Source organism: Pygoscelis adeliae, unplaced genomic scaffold (assembly GCF_000699105.1).
Source record: "Pygoscelis adeliae isolate BGI_AS28 unplaced genomic scaffold, ASM69910v1 Scaffold14, whole genome shotgun sequence".
Taxonomy (NCBI): Eukaryota; Metazoa; Chordata; class Aves; order Sphenisciformes; family Spheniscidae; genus Pygoscelis; species Pygoscelis adeliae.
This window is the reverse complement of record NW_008825109.1, coordinates 10,814,630-10,834,341: the sequence shown is the minus strand read 5'-3', so window position 1 is coordinate 10,834,341 and position 19,712 is coordinate 10,814,630. Positions and strand designations below refer to the sequence as shown.

Below are 19,712 nucleotides of genomic sequence, written 5' to 3'. Positions count from 1 at the left end.
TCTTTCTCTCCCTCCCATCCCCGGTAATCTCAGATGTTCGCCCTGCGCGCTGGGGGGAGGAGGTGGAGAGCCGAGCGCTGGTGGGAGAAGAATGCAATTATCCCAAAGCCTCCTGACGGGCATCCACTTCTTCCTTCCAGCTTAGCTGCTCTGACCACAGGCTGGGGGGCTCGTGGGACTTGGACCAGATTGAAAAAGTGGAAGCAAACAGATGGTTATTTGTAATCATCATGTAAATGTAATTCCTATAAAAATGTTTTCTTTCTAAAGGCCTGAAAGCTGTTGTAGTGGAAAGCAGGATTAAGCATGGATATATAGCCTAGAATAATTTTGACCCTACCACCTTCCCTCCTACCCCGTAAACATTGTGGCTTTATCTCCGCTTCCTTTAAGCAAATTGCTGGAGCCTCGGTCAAGGAAATTAATTCGGTTTCCATGTAATACCCTGAGTTCATGAGCATCGGTTTGACCGAGGCCTGGATTTGGGCCTAAGCTGGCAGGTGCTGGTAAGCAGTTGCCTTGGTAGCGGGGACTTCTTTTTTCCTTCTTTCTCCCTCAGTCTGGCAGATGCATGGCCTGCGAGTGTTTATCTCAGCACTGCCGTTGCTGGATGTGCTTCCTTTCCGTGACTGCACTCGCGGGTACCTATAAATGGCCGTACAGGACTTTGCATGCCTTAAAGACTGACTGCATGCCTTAAAGACTGACGTGACAGCTCGCAGACATCTATCTCGTTTGAGCAGCATCAGCTTGTTCGAGCTACAGAGAGACCAATCAAACTTTAATTAACTTTTGTCTACAGCACCATTGTGGGCTGCGTGTACGGTTATCTGTCCTTTCCAGCTCTCTGATCCCCCGGTGCCTCTCCAGACAGCGAGGAGTAGCCATCCGGAAGGTTTTGCCCTTCCGAGGCTTTGCCGCTCGACACGTGAGGACGTTTGCGCTGCCGTCGGGCTGGCAGAGGGGAGCGGTTCTGCCCTGCATCGCCGTCGCTGCCGCTGGGGCCGCGCAGCAGCCTCTGGGGTCCTGCTCTCTGAGGAGACCAGCTGCACTGCGGTCCCAGCGTGGGCGCACGGGGCGGGGTGTCAGCGATCTTTCTCTTTGGCATCCCGTGTTAAATGTAGGGTGACACCCACGGCAAGCACAAAGGGAGCTGCGTACCTTATTTATATAAAGCAAAATAAGAACACGGGATGAAGAGGAGGAGCCTGATGACAACGTTTTGCCACTTGTGTTGGATTTTTAAAACGTTAGTATTTGTGCCCTGCCAAGAAGGCCCTGAGAAGGGCTGGTTTCTCGAGAGAACAAAAGCCTCTTGCCAGTGTGTGGGGAGGGTGATCTGCTCAGGCTCACTAGTAGTTATTTGGAAGTACCCAGCAATTGTGGATAATTGGCTGAGGAATATTCTTGCAGCTCTCAACCATTTTTCTGTTTTCACAGATGATTGTGCTATTAGATATGGTGAATGCACTAAGCTCTGTTGCAGCTTTTCCATTTACTGTGCTAATAAGTGTGAACTGAACTTCCAGTTGATGCTTCTTTCTTCTGTGGCTTTCTGTGCCACTGGAGTAGGACGGCTGAGCTCTCCAGCCCGCCCTCTGGTCTCCCCCACACGTGCCCTTCCTCTTCCCTGCTCCTTCTCTCTTGGGGTGATGTTTGGATGTGCTGGGATGGCTATGCTGATCAGATTAATGTCTGTGCTTTGTATTGTCGTTGTTATATTGCATTAAAAGCACTGAATCACAGGAATGGCAGCCCGTGCCGTCTGCTCTTTACCTTGTTTTTCTCTGTGCTTTTATTCTTATTCTTTCTTTCCTTTACCTGGCTTTTTGTTTTCATTCTCCCTAAACTTACAGTGTTCCCTCTCTTCCTCTCTGAGTTGTTTTCTCTCTTTAATTTATATTCCACACATTTTTCTCTTATCTTTGTCTTTCTGTCCCTGCTTTATTTTTTCCCTATTTCATTTTTCTACAACCATTTTTTGTTTTTCTCCAAAACACAGAATGCTTTAGATGGAAATAGTGAGATATATCTATTCAAGATTCGCATATGTGCTGAGGTACAGAGCAGGATTAAGTAAACCCCGTAGCATCAATTTTGTCTTCCATTCAAGCCAGATTTGCAGTAAGGCTTGGGTAAAGGAATGTGATAAAATCAAATCACCTCTTAGCCTCATATTCTGAGGCTGATTGGAACCTTACACCGTTGCTGGGATGATTCAGAGAAAGTTAATGTAATTTGCTGTGTATCACCCCAAGAAACTGTATTTGTCAGCTTCCTATAGCAGTGTGAAATGTTCAAGGAAAATGCTTTCCTTAATATTGCTGCCAGGAATTAGGAGTGAGGAGTATAAAGTCATTATGTTGTGGGATCTGCTGATTTTCTGGGGATTTTCCACTAATGGATTTTCCCAGAAGTTCTGTAATTGTACAAAGAATCAAGGCAACAAAAATTAATATTTATTTTGTGTGTAATAATAATGGAAGAAGTTGATGTTTATCCATTTGCCAGTTATATGAAAGAAGGCATAGCATTGCCTAGAAGTATTTTTTCATCCTGTGTATCATAGTGATTCCAGAGACACATGAAGATGCTTCCTAAAATAGGTGATTTTGTAAGACTTTTTTTTTTCTGGTTCTTTCCCTGAAATTGCTGTGGTATTAGCTTTCTTGGCTTTGCAAAATGTTGTAATGCCAAATAGTCAGCAGCCCACGATCTTCAGCATACTGTTTCTGTGTTGTGCATTACATAAGTTATTTCTTCCATTTGATCTTGAAGCTCTATAAATTCCATTTCTGTCAATTTGATTATTGTGAATCAAAAGTGTACGAGTCCTTTTTATTAATCATCAGAAATATTTTGGGGTTGAGTCTTTTGTTATCCGTTGGAAAAAATGTATCAATTGGGTGTGTCACCTAGGAAGAATATGGGTTCTTGCCAGCGTTGCATTTGTTGCCAACTGTGTTCTGTCACTTCTATTTTATGCTTCAAGAGCAAGACCTAAATAATCACTCTTTTTTGTGTTAGAAAAGGAATTAACTTCCAATTAATTCCCTCCTTCCTCTGGGATCTACCTGTATATCCCAAAATGGGGAACAATAACAGTTACCTCATATGTCATTTTGAGTGCCACATATATACCGCCTGCTCACCTCAGCCCATTCAGAGACCAGTTCTTGTATGTATTAATCATATTTTCTTCTGGCTTATTACACAACAGAAAAATATTCAGTTCCAAATGTTAAAATGGGACACATTTTATTAACATTGAAAGCAGTAAATTATCTCTGCTTATGAAATGAGACTGAGCAATTTCTGCTGAACTCTTCCTGACTTGCCCCTTCACTAGGATACTGTGTTTTCTAATTTCTCAGAGGGCCCTGGTTCCATTAAGGGCGAGAACTGTTTTAAAGCTGTAATGAAAGCCATACGTAGCTGAAATTCAAGGAGGGGAAATGCCCTAAATTCTATTTCAGTAGCTCGTCTAGAGCTATTTTCAGTTTTATGTTTATAAGAATGTCAATTAACCTAGAGACTAGGACACACATGGAAGAATAATGATGAAGTGGATATCATTTTAACACACTGAAGCTAGCTAGTTGGACCTAATCCTTCTTTATAGAAGCTTGATTTACATAAAAAGCTGGCCTATGTTGCCTAATTTAGTTCTCAAACAGCTTGGTAATTTAAATGCTCTTTCCTTTCAATGTCATGAGACAGCACTGGTCAAAGTTGCAGAAATATTAACACTAAAAAAATAAAAGGAAGAAAGAAATATGCTGGAAGCACACTACCATCAGCTTGATTTCTCTGACACCTTTCAGATGATCACTTCAGCACTTTCAGGTGATCACTTTGGCATGTATTTGGTGATAACAATAATAATATTAATAATAACAATACCCTTAATCAAAGTGTAACTCTGCAATTTGGTATCAGTTGTGTCACTTCTTTACCTAGCTTATGCTGAAGTTGGAGATCCAGGCAAGCCAGATATTCAGCATGTTGTTTTCTGTTATGAAAAGAACTCAATATCAGACCTGCAAAGCTACTTTTGCACAGACGGGAAGTGCCCCTCTCAAGGTTAAAAAAAGTAATGCATGCTACAGGTCTTTCTAATTTAAATGCAGAGCAGTGTTCTTATCTGGAGAAAAAACAAGGAAAAAAATCCATCTATGTGAAATCTGCCTCCATTGGACAAAAGGTCACACCTCACCAACTTCTTTTATGAGATCTTTTATAGTAAATATGAGATGCGAAGTCCTCACCTAATAATGGTTGAGACTTTTTTGTTGGTTTAATATTATATGTATCTGCACATATTTTTTCCCCCCACTTACAATGTCATCACTTCTAGTAATTTTTTTCTCCTTTCCCTCATTTATTGCATTAGTGCTACGGGATGACTTCCGCCAAAACCCTACTGATGTTGTGGTGGCAGCTGGAGAGCTGATGAGATGCGAAGTCCTCACCTAATAATGGTTGAGACTTTTTTGTTGGTTTAATATTATATGTATCTGCACATATTTTTTCCCCCCACTTACAATGTCATCACTTCTAGTAATTTTTTTCTCCTTTCCCTCATTTATTGCATTAGTGCTACGGGATGACTTCCGCCAAAACACTCAGGTGGTTGTCTATAGACACAGGGCCTGCATTGAAGCTCCGCAGCTGAGTGCAGCAGAACTTTACAGCTTTATACCCTTTCCTGTAGAGACTTGTTATTACTCTTGGCAGCTTGCCTCTCTGAGCTTTCCCAAATGAGGGGGGAAGGTTGTTTATTCCTTCTGGTTTGGGTCTCCAACTTGAACTTCTTGAGGCTTGATTTGTATAACCAGGGTAACGGAGGTCCATTAGAGCTGTAGATTTGGTCATGTAAGGTGCTCTGTTGGATGGGAGCCTCAGTGGATATCTTTGACTGATTTGGCCTTACCTTTTCTAGACCTCAGCTCACTGAAATGAGATCTCAGTTCAGTGAAATGAGAATCATTTCACTCAGAAGATCCATTCATATCAGAGAGGTGTTTTGGATCTCCATTCATATCAGAGAGGTGTTTTGAAGATAAAATTAGTCATATCTATGAGGTACACAAATACTCTGCGGGAAAAAACCAACAGTTTAGGATGATATTGGTAATGTTGTATTTAGTGGAGTAGTTGGGATGTGTATTCTAAATGAAGGCTGAAGTTATACTCTAAAGAATGATTGTTCCTGAATAGGAATATCTATTGAGTAAATGAGTAACACTGGTTGAATTCTGTGATAGTTCATTCCATGTACTGAATGAAGAAGGATCCAGCAGAAATACCTAACTTATCAAGCGATTAGAAATTATATCATGGTATGTGCAAGCAAATGGGGTAAATTAAGGGTGTGGGGACATATTTCATTCCTAATATTTAAATGCTTAGCTTTTCACTATTAATATTCCTTCAATAAAGTTTTACATCGTATGTAGTGATATGTAACTCATTCAGTGCTGACCTTATTCAATATGGAAGTACTATCAGGAAGCTTGTTTGTTCCTTTGGATGCCTAAGGAAGTATTTCAAGCTAAACAATCTAAGTAGTTGCTATTTGCGGGCCAGGCTGTCTCTGCTAGGGTCTACTCAAGAGTAGAGGAAGGAAGAGTGGCAGGGAATTGGTTATCCTTCCCTGACTCTCAAGTTTCTTTGGCTATATTCATAGCTTATTCTGAAGCACCCCATTGTCTAACTTTTGACATTGTATATGACTTCACAAGCTGCAAATTTGTTACTTTATTTCTTTCAACTAGCCTGCTCTTTCACTCTATAAGCACCCTTTGTAGCCAGGAAAAAGTTAAGTCTTACGGGAGTCGGGTTAATTCTCAGTTTGGGCTAGGTTCAGTCTGTTTACATCAAGGAAAAGAGAAAATCTGTCTTAATCAGTGAACAGGGAAACTGTTCAGACATCAGTAAAATAAAATGAACTAAATAAAAATAAGTAAAATTGCCTTTTTCTTGCGAGAGATGTCAAGAGTGCTTTACATGTCATCATGCAAGAAATATAAGCACTCTGCATTGCCAAAGAGGCAGCAAGAAATGTAATCTTTGAAATGTAAAGCATCTAATGAAAACCAAAGAAAAAAATGAAATGTAGTTAAAATCAGTCAGTAGGATAAAATGTGTTCTAGAACAGCTTAAAGATATTTAAATATATAGGATTATAATTTTAAAGCTGTAAATATATTTACAAACAAAACTTTTAAATGCCTTAGTTGTGGAACTTGCTACCTGAAAAGGTAGCTTTTTTCTTATATCTTTTGTTTATCTGAAATTAAAAATATATTCCTTGTTTTGAAACAGATACGTGGTGGGAAGCTGATGATCTCCAATACAAGAAAAAGTGATGCCGGGATGTACACTTGTGTTGGAACCAACATGGTGGGGGAGCGAGACAGTGATCCGGCAGAGCTGACTGTCTTCGGTAAAGTGACTCAAGCTTTTGTTTCCTTTTCACTACAAATGCCATAGACTGAATTAACCTGGGTGACTCATCAAAATATGAGATGAAACAAGGTTAACAAAACACAATAGTACTGCTTAAGCTGCATTTCACAGTTTCTGAAGAAGACCAGGTTTCAAAGGCTGCAGTTTATAATTATGAAGCTGTGATGGCTCAACATTTTCCTTCTAAGCGCATAGTTTCAATCTAATTGGAGGTCCTTAGTGATACGCATACACTCAGAGACGGTAACGCAGGGCATAATGCTCTCCCTCACAAAACTGCCAAATGTAATTAAGGTACTTCTAATACAGTTGACAATGCCTGCTTAACAGAGATTTGGACCAGCATTGCCTATTTAAATAATTCCTTATTTCTGTGGGGCTGTGAAATCAAACCTTTGTAGGAGAGCACAAAAGAGCTCAATTGATCAGTAAAAAGTCGTTGGGTAAAATCCCGAGATCAACTTTTTGAATACATAGAGATACTTTTGCCATTTGTTTTTTAAAGGGCATAAAACAGCTTTTCATCCTGTGAGCCAGGGCATCATCTAGGTTTTTGGTGTTGCTGAATGAATCAAAAATGAATAGGTTTCCTGTGTGAAAGAGCTTCCAGACCTGATGGTCAAGGCAAGAAGTTGTTAAGAACATTTGCCCTTTGGTTAGGGTCTAGAGCAAGAATAGAGTAATACTGAACCTAGAGCTGGATCCATACTGCTAACAATTGGATAAGAAGCAAAGCAGCAAAATCCTGCTGTGGTACGTCCTGCAGTCATGACATTTCTATTTACCATTAGATGTGGTTTTGTAGGAATTAGTCAAGAGGTCTAGAGCAAGCAAAAGAAAATCAATAAGGAAAAAACCCGTCACTGCTAAAGAAAACACATACATGCATACAAAAGAGAAAGAGAAATAATGTTAATGTTCCCTCCTGCTACACCTCTTTGATATCCTTGATACAATACCAAAATTCCAAACAAGACTGCTTGTAATTCCAGTAAGACTTTTCATAGAAATCCTGAGGTCCTTTCCGAAGCAGGTGCTCCTAATTTTTTCACCTTCTGTCTAATATGGTGCACTGGAAAACCCAGTCACACATATTGCCATCTGTGTTTGCGTGTATGTGCAATTCAACATTTGGTTGTCCACTTCAAAAAAAAACATATTATGGGATTCACAAAGGCATAAAAAAGTTTATGCTAGACAAGATCTGTGAGTGACTGAGGATTTGCTGCTTTCCAGCATTACAAGGCTGTAAAGGCTTCCACTCTGCTTAGTTTGTTGTGGATTCATGGAAGCACATGACTTTTAAAGATAGAACTAGTATACCTTGCAAAAAAACACAGGAAGGATCTCTATCAAATTATTATGTCCTTTGCAGCCAATCTGTTGAAGTTGTGCCTTTATACAGATGTGAAAGAGGCATGACATATCTTCTTCATCAGTTTAAGTACTGATAATCTCTGGTAATACTCCCTGTGGATAGCAAGCAGATTGCAGTCCTAAACTACAAAGCCTTAAGAAATCCATAAGAAAATAATTGGTTAAAAAGCATTGAACTGTAGGAACAAAAACTGAAATATGCATGTAATTTCATATCCTGCAGAGTTACGAAAAGTATTAGGTTTGTCTTGATATGTAAAATATTATATAGCCAATTACAATATTCTGAATTTTTTTACAGGATTTAATCGTAGCAATCAACTCGTAAAACACAATTTAAGCCTATTTTGTGAATACTGAACAAAATCAGCAATAAATGAAATTAGATATTTTAATTCTTCATAACTGTGTTAGACGACCAAAAGAAAATTGTATTTAAAATTCCTTTCCCCTCTGGGTATCTTCCTACCTAAAATTCCCCTTCTATCTAGGTATTCCCTTCCTATCTTCCTTTTGGCTGTACAAGAATAGCATGCAGGAAGCAGGCGCTCAGGTCATGATCTGCTGTTTGACAAGATGATTCGACTATCCTGTGCCCATTTCCTGGCTGCCACCTGGCCCTGAAGCTCTGTGTTGGTGTATTGGGCTCACTGTATAGACGTGTCCAGGTTTGTCCTGGTCTGCTCCGTACAAAAGAAGGTGGCTTGGCTCTGCCTTCTACTGGCAGAGCAGTTGTATTCCGTTCTTTGACTCCAGGCAGCAGCTCGTGTGTGGGTGGGTGCGTGCACAGTGCACTGGAGAGCATTATCCACGATGTTTCCAGGAAGCAATGTATCTACTGGACAGTCCAATCAGTCTAAGCACACACAATAAATCCAATAAATCCAGCAACTCTGGGAAACGTCAGATTGGCTGTGCATGTTCAGAATGACTTTACTGAACACAGGCAAAACCATGGGTCATCTGTTAAGTCCACAGCCTTCCTCTAATACGACTCACAGGTTTGAAGAACATGGGAATAGTGCAAATGTTGCGAAAAATGTGCTAAAAATACCATAATACTTATATATTATTTATGTGCCCAACTTTAACTGTTTTGAACATATTTGAAAATGGGCTTTATAATTAAAAAGAAGATATCTTAGCTAAGAGACTTAGAGAATTTAATAAAGTGGCTGGCAAGCTGACAGCTGGTGCTGATTCTGGAGAGGAATGTGTATTAATTAGCTGATTATTAATGTCTCTATTCCTTTTCCAAATAACAAACCCTTTCCATAGTGTGAAGGGAGCCTCACAGTAAACACACTACTCTGTAGGAAAAGGAACTGTTTCATACTAGTTCTCAAACCTTTCCAGGAATCAGCCACTTGTTACTTTTGGCTTTGCAAGTTTTTCTGTAATACCTGAAGTTAATTTCTGCATGTGACTCGTGACAGATCTCTGGCTCCCTGTACAGTAAATTTAGCTTGAGGCATTGCCTCTGGAAAAACTGAGTCAGTGTGGTGGTAACTGGTGGCCCGAGGGGAACAGCATGGAAGCCTAGCTGAAAAGATTACACTTTTCCCGAGTTTAAAAAAAATTTTAAAAAATGGGCAATGAGAACCTTGGAAAGAAGTAGGAGGAGAAAATGAAAGTTTCCCATATGCAGAATGTATGCACTTGGCTGGTTACCCATTCAGTAACCTTTGCTGAGAGAGAGTTGTGGATAATACATGTAGAACTTTCACAAAACAAGTAATTTTTCTTTTTTTCAACCCTGCCTGCATAGGAAACCTAGTTTTCAACATTTAGGCACTGCTAACAGCATACTGTTAGTGTCGGTGCAGATTGCATTTCTTTTGTTCCCAAGTCATGATTCTTCTACTAGCAGAAAATTGCCAAACTTTCACAGTAAAATATCATAAAGCAAACTGATTGTATAAGCAGTGCTTCCCAAAATTGTTCCTGTGTTTTGAATAGTGACAATGATGCATTACATTTTGTTAGTCTTCTCTTTCAAGCACTACTGCTAGTTTTTGCCTTTATGAGCCTCCAAGGTGTAATCTTGGAGTAAAGCAAGAAGGCAGGGTCTGTCACAGAGTCTAAGTTGGCCTTTAAAGAAAGTTAATAACTAATCCATCAGTCCTAACGTTCACAAAAAGAGGCAGCATGTTACTTTATTATTACGGACGCACTATTCTAAAGGCCAAATTCAGAAGTGTAAGTGATACAAATTAGGCTGCTTTGCTTGCGTTTGGGCTCATAGCCTTTGGCTGAACAGACTTAAAGCAAGATGCAAAACAGAAACAGTTTCATTCCAATTTGTAAGAAAGCTTGGTTTGTAAATACATAATATGGAGCCAGAAATTAAATAAAGTAAGAATTACTGTTTAAGTTAACCTTTTATCATTTTGTCATACTACTACACTGTTCTCAGATAAGTTTTCAATTGGTTTAACTATTTCAGACTCCTTTTTGTTCCTTTGGACTTAAAATGGTATGTTTGAAGAGAATGTACAAAGGTATATCTTGTATATTGATTCTGAAGCTCACTGAAATCAATGAAAGCCTTAATATATCAACTTCAAGAGGCTGGCATCAAGCAGTGGAAAAAGATATATTTAGAAGAGCCTCAGAAGAATATAAAGCATAACTAAGAAGAGTACAAAAATGTCTTAAAAGATATGTCAGTTCAGACATATTAAAGATTGTTTTGGGTTAATCTTTGATTTTAGCTTTGGTACCTGAACCTTTTTTCAGCTAATAAGGTCCAGTGGGATGAAGAGGTATTTTTGTCTGATGCTTGAAGAAGTATTTGCGTTTGATGTTCTCTAGACATTGTCAGGCTGAAAGAGATACTACAGTTCCAGAAAGAGTATACTATGATGACATGATGTTAGAGGAAAAAAGTCCCAAACCCCCTTAATGAAGACATTGTGCCCCATTTTACTTTCCTGAGCTCTGACTATCTGGAAGGCCTTAGCAGAGTATTGTCCCATCATATCCTGGAAATTAGTCCCAGAAGCTTTCCCAGCCACATGGAAAACCTGCCAAAATCGGGTATACATTCACAGTTCAAGACAGAGAAATTGGCAGCGTGTATTTTGTCCTTCAGAGCAAAGCTCCTCCTGTTTTTCTTCAAATCCTTGTATTTCGCACTTGCAGCGTACTTGTGGCAGTTTGCAAAGAGCCAGTTTGGCTTTGCAATATTTGTTATCCACAGATACTGACAAGTTGTAATAGGATAATGACACTGCTGTGAAAAAGGATCTGATTTGGTCTCCAAAGTCCGTACGTAATGCTCAGTAAAAACTGAAATTAATACGGTTGTAGATGTATATAAAAGGAGAAAAACACTAACGATTGAAAAAAATAATTCTACTTTATTTGCATGTGTCCCTTAACAGTGCTCCATGCCTTTACTGTGCAAGCTTGTTGCATCTTGGGTACTGCTTAGAATGTAGAAGTTTGCAATGTCTACGCAAGTGCTTATTTCTCAAATGAAAAATGGAAACGTGCCTAAAAAGAGGCAGTAGAAGAATGTCTTTAAATATAAAGCCATCTGCTTTTGCAATTGTATTTTCATTTATTTGGCCAACATAGGTAAATTTAGTGTGATCCTAATATCCTGTCTTCTTCCACATCTTCATTTTTGGCAGAGAGCTTTACTTTATCCAGATCATGCTGCAGTTAATGAAATATCTACACTATTGACAGCATTCTGAAGTGAAACTTACTTCCAACCATCTCATGTTTCTTTTTTTTCCTTTATATCAGAACGCTAAAGTGAAAAAAGCTTTATTTTTAAACTATTTGCTATTAAATCCCTCCCCAAAGCCTTTTAATTTGTGTTTTAATACTTCTTTCTAGAACACGAAAACATTTTTTAAAAATGATGCCTTCTCTCCAGCAAAGACCGAGAAAACAGTTCTAAATCAGATTGAGCCTCTACATTATGGGGACCATCAAATCCTTCACTCTAGCAGTTGCCTCAGCAGAGAAAATATATTAAGGTTGTTAGGATCATTTTAATTCGATTGAGGTTCTACATATGGCTGTCTAACTTTTTGAGGAACAGAGAAAGGGCAATAATACATCTGAAGGTCATTGGAGTCTCTCTAATAGACTGTGATACTCAGACCAGTTGTTAAATAGAGGAAAAATTGAGTTCTGGGGTTGACTTGCGTCAGCACCCAAAGCAAGGAAAGGATTTTCCTATGTTTCTGGTTAGGATTCTGTAGGTTTTCTTGCAGTGCATATCTCAAGCGCTGCAACAGATTGTAGGTGTGTGTCCAGATTGCATTAACAATCCCCTTCTATAACTGCAAGCAAAGTTTCTTCTGAAGTTGTAAAGGTCACCCTAGTAATAACACAACTGGTTGACATGACATATAACCGTGACCTATTTTATAGTTCTCGTCAAAGATTTTTAATATTCATCAGAGAAAGTATGGGAAGTGGGTACTTTATTTACTCAGTGAAGCTTATAAAATAGCTATATTAAAATTTTTATATATGTCTATGATTTTAATTTATTGCCCTTTCTTGTTGTTTCTCAAATATATTGTGTTCTGAATGCTGTTGACAGAGTAACAATGTTTAATTATACCACAAAGCTTTGCTTATGGGCAAACCATTAAAAAAAAAAAAAAAGATTTTTTTCTCAAGTTTAGCTCTGAAACTAAATTTGACCTGCCTGCGTGAAGAAACCTTCTTTATTTAGCATGCTCAGGCAAGCAGCTCTCTGTCTCCTGAGAGATTAACATTGTAAGCAAGTTATGCAGGTGACTCGAATCCAGTTAATCTCACATAAAGAATGTTAATTGCATTGGCAATGGCGTTCACTCTGATCACTTTATAGCTGTATAATTAGCTATTGGACATATTCAAGGGGTTGTCTGAGTGATACAAATACAGGAAACAACATGAGCAACGACTTATTCTTTCCTGATTCACACTGTGCAAAATGCAGAGATGATGGAAAAATGGAAATAGCGGTTATTGGTATTTGCATGTCCTTGCTAACTGGGATCTGTACTTACATAGATATTTATTTTCTAGCAAGTTCTAAACTGTTTTGGAAAATGCACAGTTCTGAGAAGCTGATCTGAAACAAACATGTATGTATATACTCCTAAATTGCCTTGATGTGGAATCAAGTGATATACCTAATGACCTTTTGGCCATTTACTGTCTTGTCAGCTGGGTTCTTCTCAAAATGTGATAGGAATTTATTTTTTCATCTCCTGTATAAGAAGCATTTACAGTCACAGGTAGCAATTTTATAAATATGCATACGTTAGTTTCTTAGCTGTTTACAGGCAGCTTTTATAAACATGGTCTAAAATAATTTTTGTATGCAGACCAAGCTAGCATATAGGCACATGCAGGAATTATTTAAATTCAAGGGTCTCTAAATCACATATGAGGATGCTGATCTGGATCTAAATTTCTTGGTTTAGGATCATCTTTTGAAAAACAAATAACAAAATATAGACGGTATTGTGTATGAGCTCAGAGTAGGGGCTGGACTGAGCTCTTCTTAGGAGAGAAGTTGTGAATAAGACACTGTTGCAACTTACAGAAGGTTTCATTAAGATAGTCCCTTCTAGACCCACAGAATTGTAGACGGACCAAGTGCATTGCTTAGCACTGAGGTTAACAACTAATGCTTTTGTTACTTTGTCCAGTTTTAATAAGTTCGCCGAACCAAAAGGCTTTATCCAAAATTTTCCACGCCTGATGTCTGCTTCAACTGATTTTTTTTTTTTTTTTTAAATTGCCAAAATAATTCGTTCTTCTCTAGGAATGTTGAAGTTCCTGCAGTTTGGAGGTGAAAGGGGTAATGGGAGGGAAATGGGGAAGAGTGTGAAGGAGAGGAACGGAGGAAGCTTTTGTCCTGAGAAATGCAAGTCCCTCATATTGGATAACAGGGACATAAAATTTGATGGGAAATAACTACGCTATGCCAGAGATGTAATTTTTTGCTTGTCCAAATAACTTTTACCAAATTTAGCCAATTATGCACCTCTCTAAAAAGAAGTAAATCATCAATTCATACACCAGAGACACGAGGTAGAATGCAGGTCTGAACAGCATTTTCCTGCAACTGCAGTTTAGTGCTGCTGTCACTCTCCTGGGATGATACTTGGTTACTTTAATCCATTTTTCTTGTGCTAATATTGTGGATGGGCTGTATCTGGGTGGCACAGAGAAAAGAAGCTCCAGTTCAAGCGTAGTTCAAACACATAGTGGAGAAGAGTCAGTTTGCAGTGAGGTACGAAGAAGTGAGAGGCATGGGTAGTTGGAAGGGAGACTGGACTTGGACACTTGCTGGGTTCCAGCTGTGAACAGCAATATTCTGGGCTAGGAGGAGACAAATCGGCTAAGGAAGCAGTCTGCAGCTGGAAAGAGCTGGCACAGCCAATGACTGGAATGGAGAGGGACTTGAGGCACTGTCACAGGCTGGCCAGGACACCTGGACAGGTGAGGGTGCAAACCTAGCTGGAGGTGGGGAAGGGTCAGGAGACTACATGCACAGGGAAGGAAAAACCTGATGAAGCACACTCAGGACAAGGAGCTGTAGGGCAAGTTATATATGGCTTTTTTTTAGGCTTGAGACAGGTAATAAAGACACAGACTTCAATGTGTCTAGAGACTAGAACTGAATTTACTTGCCCAAACGCTGCTGGAACCTGCAGGTCCTGGTCAGGACTGGGAATGGGACAGAAGCAATGGCTTGGGAGAAATGGGGCGAAGAACATCTCCCCGTTAGACATGTTTGTATCTGTAGCATCTGGAAAAGTGCTATAGTTTCTTGAGCGTGTCTATTCTTCTACTGACAAAATATGTTTTTCCCTGCCAGTGGGTCCCCTTGCTAGTATCACGGAATTCCTATGTGATGCTGTCACTCATTTACATAATTATTAACAGGTGGTTTTGTGTTCCTTGTTTTCTGACTTAATATTCTGATTTGCAAAAGTGGTGAACATTTTGTCGGCTGCAACTGAATTCAATGGAAGCTGAGCTTTGAACACAGAAAATAAATGCTAAATTAAAAAAAAAACCTTGGCAGTTTTTTGTCTCAGGTTAAGCATTGAAATTTAGCAGATATTTTTTACCTTGCTTTCTTAGATCCCCATCGCATTTCACAGAGGAGCTATGAAAATAAGTGAATTGTTTATGAAGCATTAAGATAGGTATAATGGAGGTCATGAGGAAATTAATAATTCCATCTTTGAAGTGAAGTTTGAGTAGTATGACAGGAGGCCACCCACTAAATTGTACAACTAAAGCAAAATATTAAACACCTGCTCATTAAATGAATACCAACAATCTGGAGATGTTTGGGGAAAAAATAGTATGTGATCATATAATTGCAACCGGTCCCATAAGGCATAAACAGAAAGGGAGTGATTAAAGGGCATGCAGACAGCCTTAGTTCTGGCACTTCTGGCACTGAGGTGCTGCGTGCCTGATTTTGCAACCTTATTAATGTTCTTTTAATGTTGTTTTTTTTTTTAATTTGGATATAGAAACATGGATAGCCAACCCATAAACTCAGCTCTGTAGTTATCAAGACAAACTGCCTGAGTCAGAATCTGGTATTGCTTACATCTGTGTGAATTTTGAATAATTTTTTAAGTGACATCATACCCTTCAACGTGCTGAGAATGAAATGCGAAACGTAGTGTGTAACCAGTTTTAAATGTCTTTATAATAAATCCCTGTCTTGAGTGGAAATACTGCTTTGTATAAAGCCAGTCTTATAATGGTTTGACTCTAGCATAAATAACTTATGACAATAAAAGTGTGATACGGCTAGGAGAGGACAGACCAAAATTTATGCAGTCCAAAGGCAACTTGGAAACTAACCCCAGCGACATCCTTTCAAATGAAATTACCGGTACTTTGAGTTTGTACCAGTATAACTGAGATCAGATTGTGGCTCTGCATCTGGATTTTAAGCAGGCCTGTACAACATTATGATGATTAATAATATTTGTAGCCGTGCAGGCTAACATAACAAGGGTAAACAGAACTTATTATTCAGACCTTAATTTAGTTTTCCATGGTGAAGTTAGTGATGGGGATCAGGGAAGCTCTGACCTCTGTACAATAGTACACAATTGCCTGAGATGCATAACGCGGAGTTTACATTTTCCTCCGAAGCATCAAGATATTGATTATTGCCAAAGGCAGGCTATCTCCAGTGGCAGCTCCTATATCACTGGAGCGGGCAGGAGCTTTTAGATCACGCTCTGTGTATGCAGCCGTGCAGAGCCAAAATGTTCACACGGAAGGGCACGGTCTTGGAGCCTTCTCCGCTGGCGTGGCAGGTGGGCAGTCAGTGCTAGCACAGGCGTCCTTCTGGTGGCACTCGGCTCTCGCGTGAGGGCCGGATGCGACAGCCACCGCCACTCCAGCCTGGCAGTCGTCTTCCGGGCTCTTTATGCACATCATCAGTTCCACTTGTCTGAATTTGTGGAGCTCAGCCTCCTTTCTTTGTTCTGTGAATCGGTAAACAAAACGATGCTGAAAAGTCAAAAGTGTTCATTTCAACCCTCTGACTCACTAAGGAATTTTAATGTCTCTTTCAAGAACGGCCCACGTTTCTCAGGCGACCGATTAACCAAGTGGTGCTGGAGGAGGAGGCCGTGGATTTCCGGTGCCAGGTGCAGGGGGATCCCACACCCACAGTCCGGTGGAAGAAAGATGATGCAGACTTACCGAGAGGAAGGTGAGAGCAACATTCATGTTCCCCACACCTTCAGATTTCAGTTGTTGACTAATGCTGGAATCACTCCCTACTACTTATTGTTTGTTATTTGACATTATGGGCAAGATTTATTTCCCGAATTGCTGGTCTTTGGCACTACAAAACCTGTTCCAGAGCCAGTTGAGCAGGGAAGCCCGTTCTGGGTTGAATTGTCCAAGGTAATGGATTCCTGCGGAAGGAAGAAGAGTGATGTGTAGGTATTGGTGAGCACACGGGTATTCACTGCATTTGCTGGAGAAAAGTAAAGATATTTTAGGAATGTGCTAGTGATAGTAGCCTTCATAATAGTGTCCTGATACCAAAAGGGAGAAAACCTGGCTGGAGAGTCGCAGAGCCGCTCTGTTGCACTAGCAGCATGAATTAGAAGCAGAGCGCTGTGGTGGGCTTTGCTGGCTCCTTGGCTAATGTCTGTTAAGTCTTGGAGAGAAACCTTCCTCTTGAGGAAACAAAAGAACAAACTAGCAGAAGTGGAAAACAAAGTTGGAATTTGGAACAGGCCGCTTGTGTTCAAGAAGGATTCATTGACTCTGGAACAAACGCGGAGAAAATTCCAGAACGATCAGGGGATGAGAATCTGTCTTATGAAAGGACATTAAATTAGCTCGGCTCCTTTCAGCTAACAGAACAGAGTTTGGTCCTCACTTTCTGGAACTCTTTCTAGTTTCGATGCTGAATCATTATTAGGTTAAAAAATCTTAACACAGAAATAGGTCTGGGAACAGGAATGAGAACCCAGGTCTCCATAACCCAGCCAATCCTTCTGGCCTGTGAATCCTGATTAATTTTTGCACAGTGCTTTTAAATTCAACATGAGACATGAATAGTGCCTCTTTTGTCCGCACCACAGCTGATTGTTCTTTTCCATCAGTGTTGGTTTTTCCTGGGATGTTGCTGATGGAATTTGAAGAAAGGAAAAAAAATCTAGATCTTCTGTTCTTCAAACAAGTGCTTTAAACACTGGAATTATGTAGGCTGGCTGCCAGTGTTATTTCTGTTCCTCCAATCATGATCTTAAAAAAAGAACAGCTGCAATGGTGTTTGTGGCTAGTTTGTGTCAGCATATACTAAGTGCACTGTGAGCAGACTACTAGACTGGGCCTAACTAAAACATAACTTAGACATTGCTGTCTGCTTTCTTTATCACAGCATGTCTTACGTCTTCACCCCAACAAGGTGAAATATGTTGTAAGACTGTTATCTGGCAGTCTTCAACCACTTGCTAAATATGGCGCTTGCTGTCACATACACTTTCACGAAAAACGATGGCAAAATTCCTCAGAGTCACACAGCACTTAGTCATGTTTGCGCCTTGGGTTAATATCTTTTGTTTCTCAATTTTTAAATCTTTAACAAAATCCCAAAACTTAAATTGGAGAATACCTGTTTTAGTTTCTACATCCTCAACTCTGTAAGATGTCTTATGTGAGCATGCAATTCTTCAGTTAAATATATTAATGTAATGATACATAATCTAGAAAAAACATTTCTGTATGTAGAGATACCTATGTATATGTATAGAAATACTTACAATTTAAAATTAATTTCCTTGCAATTTAAAACAGATTAAAAAATGACTTTTTTTTTGCTAATTATATTGATAGATGTATATGCACGTAATACATAAGATATTATTTTGAAGAGCAGACTTTTGGATTGCAGGATGAGTTTTTCTCTTTGCTTGCTATTTAACTATGCATTGTAAAGTAGTCCATACTAAATACATTGTGCTTCTGTGATTTATTCTTACTATTGTGCTGCTTCTGTTGTTTTAAAACATGTCTACTTCTAGGTCTCATAAGCAGAAGTAATAGATGATGAACCAACACTGCCTTTCATTAGGTTGAACTTTTATTAGGGTTTTTTAAGTGACTATGTTCCTTCTTTTTCTTTTATATGTCACTGGGAAAAACATAGTAATATGTGCCCTGAGGTCATTTTTTCTGTTCATTTATAATGTATTTCTAAGGAAGAAGAAATGAAACAGGAAGCATAGGGAGAGTTTTCACTGGGCTTTTAACTAAATAAGAGAAGGTTCGTCAGGTACATTCTGATCATAATCAACTTCAGGCTCAGAAACTACTCACAGTGTTTCACAGTGTTTTTACACTGCTGTTTAACATTTCATTAACTGTGTTTTGGCATCTTAAAATAGAAAGTGGGGGTATGTCTTCATTTATGTCTGCATCCCAGAACATCACAGGGGTGGGTGAGGAAGGGGCAAGGTTGCATAATCCCACGCTGGAGACCACCTTGGGTGATACAGGACTACCACTACCGCTGCCTATGTAGTGGGTTACCACCGCCTGAGCCACGTGGATTGTGGTCATCTAGTAGAGTCCAACATCTACGCTTCAAAAGCAAATACCTCTGATGATCAGGACTGTATGTTTTCTTTTCTAAAATGTATCATTTGTATAGCAAGATACGTAAGCAGAGTCTTCACTGTCCAAAAAGTGAAAATTTCCAAACCATGCTGCATGATGCTTAATCAAGGAGGATAAACTTAGAACATCTAAAAGAAAAGCTATTGTTTTTCCTGGATTTTTTAATCCAAGCAAAGAAATTTGCCCATGGTCTGAATTTGCTATAGTCTGAATGAATGGATGGATAGATGAGAAACTGGTAATAGCAATTTTATAAATTAAGAAGATAATTTCTAAGTTTTTCCTCCTTGATGAAATGGGAGATTTTTTTTTTCTTTTTTGAGGTAAAACCAAAATTAGCTTTGACCTTCTGAGCTCCTGTATTTTAAGCACTTTAACATCTACAGTGAAATATGAAACGCTCAAGGAATTCCCTTTGCTATTCTTCCTACATACATAAATCCTTCTTCTGAGCAGACCTGTGCAGCTATTTGTCTTATAGCTTTCAATATGAATTTCCTGTTTTTACAGCTAATGACCTTCTTTGCACATCTGTCTGGTTTTGTTTTTTTAGTAATTTCCTTTTGGCTTCATCCCTAGATTATAAAACAATTATAGTAGGTGCCTGTTTAAACAATTATTGCAAATTTTTAAATTTGTCTATTGTTCAGCTTTCAAAAGTGTCTAGTTCAGTGATAGCAAAATGGGATAAACTGAATTTTTGTATGCATTTTGTTTCTGTA

General features: G+C 39.1%; 1 protein-coding gene across 1 annotated transcript in view; it reads left to right on the top strand.

Annotated features, from left to right (window-relative positions):
* Nucleotides 1-19,712, top strand: part of ROBO2 (roundabout, axon guidance receptor, homolog 2 (Drosophila)) — a 623,567-nt gene that overhangs the window by 270,422 nt on the left and 333,433 nt on the right. Inside the window, exons 3-5 of the mRNA XM_009327889.1 lie at nt 4,394-4,464; nt 6,328-6,448; nt 16,429-16,567. Of these exons, the coding sequence (XP_009326164.1) occupies nt 4,394-4,464; nt 6,328-6,448; nt 16,429-16,567 (331 nt within the window). The remainder of the gene's footprint in view (nt 1-4,393; nt 4,465-6,327; nt 6,449-16,428; nt 16,568-19,712) is intronic.